The 7,356-nt window shown below is 32.9% G+C and overlaps 1 protein-coding gene across 1 annotated transcript; it reads left to right on the top strand.

Moving 5' to 3' along the window:
- Nucleotides 1-3,264: 3,264 nt before the first annotated feature.
- Nucleotides 3,265-7,246, top strand: LOC127788926 (terpene synthase 10-like). The gene is made up of 7 exons (XM_052317634.1): nt 3,265-3,540; nt 3,616-3,898; nt 4,023-4,422; nt 5,627-5,845; nt 6,134-6,272; nt 6,383-6,631; nt 6,745-7,246. Exons 1-7 carry the CDS (start codon nt 3,283-3,285, stop codon nt 7,060-7,062), a joined length of 1,866 nt encoding a protein of 621 aa, XP_052173594.1. The 5' UTR covers nt 3,265-3,282; the 3' UTR covers nt 7,063-7,246.
- The last annotated feature ends 110 nt before the right edge of the window (nt 7,247-7,356 follow it).

Raw genomic sequence — 7,356 nt, 5'->3', positions numbered from 1 at the left:
TTCCACTATATACTTACGCGTAGCAAGCAAAGCGAGACATGATGACGTAGTCGATGGCTTAGCTCGACGAATTCCATGACGCCAGATTTGAATATTGCGCAGGCCAAGGTACCAAATAATCGATTCAGGGTGTTAGGCAATGGTTAGGATTTTCGGTAATTTCATTACGTCGTTATTCTTGTTACCTAAATGTGACACCCCATTCTATTTTTTGTAGGCTCAGATTCTCAGGATTTTGTTCGATCTTCTCCCCAGACTCGGACTTGAGTCATCGTTTCCCAGGCGAGTAGACAGGATATGTTATGTTTACCTTATATTATGCACGTATATACTGTTTCATTCATAAATATTATAAACTTGTATAAATTTTTATATGCATAACTCGTACATGATTTTTATATGCGGATCATAGAAAAATACCCTTAAATGTTTCTAACTTGCATGAAATATTTTCATCCTACTGGGAGAGACATAAACAGAAAGATACCCTAACTGATTTTTTGTTTGAAAATGTGAAATGTTGAATGATATGGTGTATTTTAGACACCACATGAAATGATAAATGATTATGACTTGTGCATAAATTAGGGTATCATTTGCATTATTATTAGAGGACTATCTAGTAGATTCCCTGGTGACTCAAAGCAGGAAAAGATCATGGTACTGTGAGGCTTGGCATGCCAAGGCCATGAGAGACACGGATAGTATGTTTCAACACTGCTATCACGTGGGCCTTTATGATGATATTGTGTGATGATGATGTATGTGCCGATATATATACTTGTGTGCATGTGTATATAGGCGTTAGGCCAGTTTCTACTAGTGTGTCCTCAGAATCAGTGTATACATCTCATACAAAAGTATAGGGGACTTAGGTGGTTAGGGAACAACTTATGCGGGTTGTCTTTAGGCACCTATTTTTCTTACACTATGTTTTCCTTTGAGACCTCAAATTATCTAAACTTATGGTTCATATTTCCACTGTTTATACTGTTATTACGTTATTATACTCATGATGATCATCCTAGCATTTTATTGTATACTCTCTTAGTGGGCATGACATACCTTATACTCGCGAGTCCACAAGACTCACCTCGTTTTATTAAAAATATTTTTAGGGAATTCTCCTTTTGATTATTGGTCTAGCAGATCTTCTGGTATGATATCATACCCTCTTTTGATTTTGGATGTATTATAGGATGCTCTGTGGAGACATACACGTGTTGTAGAGTCTAATGTTTTGTCTTTATTTTTGTTGGCACATAATTGTGCCAAGGGCCCGAGATACGGGATCGGGTATGTTTTATTGACAGCAGTGTGATAGATATTCTTATTTTGTACCGCTGCTGTATATGAAATATTGAGATATTATGTTAGAAGGTGAATTGGTATTTTATTCATGTTCTATATCTTGTCAGTAATATTGTTTTATTCAAATCGAGCTAGAGAAGAGGCTTACTAGTCCATTTTGGGGCCGTTGGGCTTAGGGATTAGTGCCGGTCATGACATACCAGATTTCGGGTCGTGACAATTACGGTAATAATAGTTTTAAATGTTAAGAGTTCAATTGATAGAATTGAAATTTTAGAATCTAAAAAATTTTATTTACTTTTTTATCCTTTTTATTTAAGATAAATCACTCCATGGATGGTTGTTGCCTTGTCGCTCTCAAATCAACTTCTGGATGACTCATGGGCACATTTTAAACTTAAATCACACATTTTAACGTAATAATATGGGAATTTACTTTCACGAGCATGATTTAGTGATAAAATATTTAAAATTTTATATAAAATATCAAAATTTGAATCAGTGTAATGACTTAAAAAATAAAATTATTATTGGAAGACGCTATTTAACTGGAAGGTAACAATAAAATTGGAATGTAAGTCTCTTATGGATTATATCGAATATTTAGTTTTGAGTGTGTATAAACTGTATTCATATTTGAATTTGTCGGGAGATATATCAAGGAAAAAGATTACCCATATCTAAAGATTAGTCAGATAAAATTTGAACACCACAAATAAATAAATAAATAAAAAGAGTAGGAAAGCTTTGGTATTGTTTGTATGTGCGAGATGATACATTGAATTCCTGAATGGATGACTTAATCCGAGCTTGGCCATGAAGCGTCAATTCAGTAGAGTATAAATAAAGTATCATTTTAAACGAGCACGGCAACGCATGCAAGCATGCTACACGTGTACATATAATTCATGGTGGCCGAACTTATATATTTTTTAGTTAATTTAATTTTTATATTTTAATTTATTTTTTATGTATAAATTTAAATTTTTTATTATTTTAATTATATTTTTAAGTCTATAATTTTAAATTAATTTAACCTTTACATTTTAATATAAATAGAGTGTGATTTATATTTTATTATTTTATTTAATTTTTTTAATATATAAATTAAATTCATTAAAAAATACAAATGCATGATGTAATAGAAATAATAAAAAATTTAAATTAATATATAAAAAAAATAAAATATAATTATTTAATTAATTAAAAATTAAATTTAATATATAATTAAAATAATAAAAATTTTAATTAACTCAAAAAAATATAAAATTAAAAGAGCGATTTTTCCACATATATATAGGCAATCATATATAAAAATTAAAAGAGCGATTTTTCCACATATATACAGGCAATCATATATAAGTGCGGAGTCAAAATTTTGTTTTAGTGGAAATGAATTTAAATATAAAAATTATAATTTTTAAAAAAGAGATAATAATGATAATATTAAAATATAAAAAAATTATAATTATTTTTTACAATTTTTTATACTTTGATAACGTTATATAATAATTTTACTATTAATTTTATTAAATATATTATTTTTAGTATACATAACTAAATTACTATTCATCCATTAATTTCCGATCGTAATTAATTTTTTACAATATTTATTGTAAAAAATACTCCTTTAACTTTTAAGTGTAGCAATAACAATCGAAAGAGTTAATGTTAAAGTCGTAAATTTATAAGCAAATAAGTACACTATGTTTTTTTTTTCATCGCAACTAATTTTTGTACAAATTTATTGGATTCTCGTAATTCTTCAAACTATTTTTTAAAAGACAGTTAATGTAAAGTTTTAATTTATTAATATAAAATATTATTTTTTAAATACTTCAAAATAAAAAAATAAAAATCTTGCTCAGTGGGGCCAACTTCATGTGGCTCCGGCCGCCCCTGATCGTATATATATATATATATGCATACTAGCATCGATCGTTACGAAGCGATCAGTAGTGTAAGCAATTAATGGCTCTCGTGCTCGGCTTTCCAGCTCCGGCCTCTCTTCCCACCGGCGCCGCCGCAAGTCCATGTTATTCCCAGAGGGGGAGCCGCCGCCATGGCCGACCAATGATTCACCAGAGCTCTCAGTTTCAGTACTGCAGAGCTGCCATTCTCAGCAGCCAAACTCATCATGATCAGAAGACGATAGAGAGGCGATCCGCCAACTACCAGCCCCCCATTTGGGACCGTCACTATTTGCAGTCACTGAGCAGTGAATATACGGTATATATACACACACACACACATATATATGATAAGTATTGGGTTTCAATTAAGAGAACTTTGTTCTTTTTACAGGGAGATGGGTACGGGAAGCGGTCGGCGGAACTGAAAGAGGCTGTGAGGAGAATGATGACGGAGAAGACGGAGGATCCATTGGAGAAGCTGGAGTTGATAGACGCAGTGCAGAGGCTTGGAGTGTCTTACCATTTTCGGGATGAGATTAGAAGCACGCTTGAGTTGATGACGATGAACAACGATGGTGGTCTCATTGTAAGCGATTGGTCCAGCAAAGGGGATCTGTACGCTGCTGCCCTCCATTTCAGGCTCTTGCGCCAGCACCAGCTTAAGGTCCCTCAAGGTACGTTATTATCCTTGCCTTTAATCAAAGTGGTAATGGTGTTGATAATATATGTATGTAATTAATTAGGAAACAGTACTACGTACCATGCAAGTTTGATGAGTTTCCTATATATGAGCTGCAGAGATTTTCCTAAACTTCAAGGACAAGTCCGGGAAGTTCAAGGAGTCGTTGGGTGGGGACACCAAGGGACTTCTTTCCTTGTATGAGGCCTCCTTCCTTTCATTGGATGGTGAAAGTATATTGGAAGAGGCAAGACAATTCTCAACTAAGCATCTCAAAGAATACTTGATGATTAACAGAAGCCCGGATGATGATGATGATGAGAATCATGAGATGCTGCTGCTAGTAGCTCATGCTTTGGAGCTTCCATTACATTGGACCATGCCTAGGGTGGAGGCAAGGTGGTTCATTGATGCATATGAGAGGAGACCAAACAAGAATGCCATCTTGCTTGAGTTTGCCAAACTAGATTTCAATATGCTGCAAGCTATTCACCAAGAAGACCTAAAACATGCTTCCAGGTATGAAAATTCTCCCTTATTTGCTTCTTTTATTTTGCTATCAAATGAAAAGTTATATAGTAACTACTTTTTGAGTACATAGGTATGAACTAAGAACTTATATTTACTCTTGTATTTTTACCTAAAAAATTCATATGTATATTAAATGGCAGAGTTTGGTGTGCTAAGAGGCTGTAAATTGTAATATTCAGGAAAAGTACAAATAGCTAAGCTTGACTTGAAAAGGGAAAGCAGTGGGAGAAAAGATAAAGATTAATATGTTAACACAGTCGGAATTGGTGACACACAAAATGTACTTTTTAGTTAGGTGCACCGTATTACGTAAAGCTATATTCTAGCTAGGGACCATTTAAGTTAAAGGACAACAATAGGCTTTGACCCAGAATTGAAATTGAAATTTCCACAATATAATAATATATAGTGCCCTTAAAAATGTTAATTTCCTCGGAATATATAGTGGTTAGGACTTAGGATAGGAGGGGGTCATCGCTCATCGGTGGCTGGGTGCGTGGGTACGATAAGATATGTTGAAGGTACACATATATGGTCTCTTATTGCTAATCAAACCTTTTTAGAGTTATAGATTTTTGTGTTCTATATTTGACACTTGGCTACCACTTTGGGAACCCTTTTGTATTCTGACTATCAATAGAGTAAAAAAATGCATTTAATAAACTAATACTGAAATCTACTTTTAAGAACTATCTTAAAAGAAGCCCTAATCCTAGAAGATAAGGAGAATGAAAAATTAATTCTATCATAATAGAATTCTTTTTTTCTTTTTTTATTAAAACAATTGACTAATTGGAGGACATAAAAAAATTGCCCAAAGAGGGTTTGCATGAAGCCCAAGAAACAGATAAAAAAAAAAAGAGTGCAAACGGCAGACACATAACTTCACAATCAAACATAATATTGGCCCAACAAAAACTAACAACGGCCCAACACGAACACGTGAAAAAGGCCCAATAAAAGCCCTCAAACTAAACAAAATATCCTAAAAAAGTGGCAATAGAATGAAAAGAAGACACCATGATAGAATTTTTTTTTTTGTTAGATGAATTTCTATATAAAATAGAATTATTTCTATAAGAATAGAGATTTTGTTTTTGTTCGAAATCTATTTGTTACACAAAAAAGTTAAATACTTGCTATATTTGGATCATCAATTGGTTCCTTAATATATATGTGTATATATAATTAGGTGGTGGGAAGACATGAGGTGGAGAGAAAGGCTACCCTTCGGAAGGGACAGGATAGTGGAGAATTATTTGTGGTCTGTGGGACAGATTCATGAGCCTCAATTCCAATACTACAGAAGAATGTCCACAAGGATAAGTCAACTCACAACTTCCCTTGATGATGTTTATGACATTTATGGAACATTGGACGAGCTCGAGCTCCTCACAAATGCAGTTGAAAGGTTGTCAAAATGTTAATTTCTTTAAGGAAAATGCTATTGATACATTTAAATTTGATATTTGTGGTAATATTTTATATTGATATCTTATATCTTATGTCACATCAATATAAATATATAAGATACTGATATAAAATATCACTACAAATGTCAAATTTAACTGTTTAAATAGCATTTTTGTTTATTTAATGATTGCTTAACATTCCTTTCTTCAAATTTTTATAACAAGCTATACATTCATATATTCGAGTTCAGCCTAAACCAAAATTGACAAATACTTTGGGCTCTCAGTTGGGATGTCAATGCAGTGGAACAATTTCCAGATTATATGAAGATATGCTTCCTCGGTATCTACAATTGTGTTAATGAAATAGCTTACGACACTCTTAAGGAATATGGTATTCACATCCTCCCATATCTTAAAAAGAAGGTATCGTATAAAAACTTTATTATTAATTAGAATGAAGCAGCACTACTAACAATGGTATTTTTAATTATCGAAATATTTAATTATATTTAATTATTGTTCAAATATTGTAGTGGCAAGATTTATGTCAAAGTTACATGAAGGAGGCAAGATGGTCTGACATTGACTACATACCAACGCTTAAGGAGTATCTAAACAATGCTTGGATTACAGTAGCCAGTCCTATAATTATCTTTCATGGTTTGTTTTTAAGTGCAAATTCCTTGACTGAGAACGAGTTGCAATGCATGGAGACATACCCAGATATAATCAAGTGGCCGGCGATCGTTACAAGGCTAGTGAATGATTTGGTAACATCATCGGTGAGTAAATTATACTTGCATGCATGCAATGCTATCTTTTTAAAAAAGTCTTTACTAAAAGAATGTATTGCTATGAATCCAAATAAATTAATTTTTTATCTTGCTTCGTATAGGATGAGATGGAAAGAGGCGATGTGCCTAAATCAATCCAAATATACATGCATGAAACCGGAGCTTCTATAGAGGATGCTCGCGAGCATGTCAAGCAATTGATTCGTGAAGCATGGATCAAGATCAACGAAGCTCGAGTTGCAAATTCACCTTTCAATCGAACTTTTGTTGACTTGGCGACAAACCTTGCTAGGGTTGCCCATTTCATCTACCAACACGGAGATGGGCATGGACATGATATTGGAGACGAGAACAAAGATCGCATGATTTCATTGTTAATTAATCCCATTCCCCTCGCATCTAAGTACCATCAGAAGTGAATCATCGTGCAATTGATTAGAATGGAAATTAAGCGTATGTACAACTAGTATTGGAAGACTCAAGTGTCGAGCCAATTTCATATTTTCATATAGTTGTTAAATTTTGATGAGTAACAAAAACTCATATCGCTCATATAAAATGATGTCCACAAATTATCTTATAAATTATTTTATATTGCAAAAACGTCTTTGTGAATGTTATTATTGTTTAGAATATTTTTTGAATAATTTTTGAAAAGGTTTAAATAATTTCCTATGTCTTGAAACATAAAATAGTTTTTTGTGTTAATTGAG

This window comes from Diospyros lotus, chromosome 13 (assembly GCF_014633365.1).
Source record: "Diospyros lotus cultivar Yz01 chromosome 13, ASM1463336v1, whole genome shotgun sequence".
Classification (NCBI taxonomy): domain Eukaryota; kingdom Viridiplantae; phylum Streptophyta; class Magnoliopsida; order Ericales; family Ebenaceae; genus Diospyros; species Diospyros lotus.
This window is presented reverse-complemented; position numbering and strand designations above follow the sequence as displayed.

Bases quoted from the DNA above. Each gene is read 5' to 3' on its own strand.
- LOC127788926 (XM_052317634.1), top strand. From the start codon at position 3,283: ATGGCTCTCGTGCTCGGCTTTCCAGCTCCGGCCTCTCTTCCCACCGGC. The intron at 4,423-5,626 runs GTATGAAAATTC...ATATATAATTAG, and splicing joins GACCTAAAACATGCTTCCAG to GTGGTGGGAAGACATGAGGT. The intron at 6,273-6,382 runs GTATCGTATAAA...CAAATATTGTAG, and splicing joins TCCCATATCTTAAAAAGAAG to TGGCAAGATTTATGTCAAAG.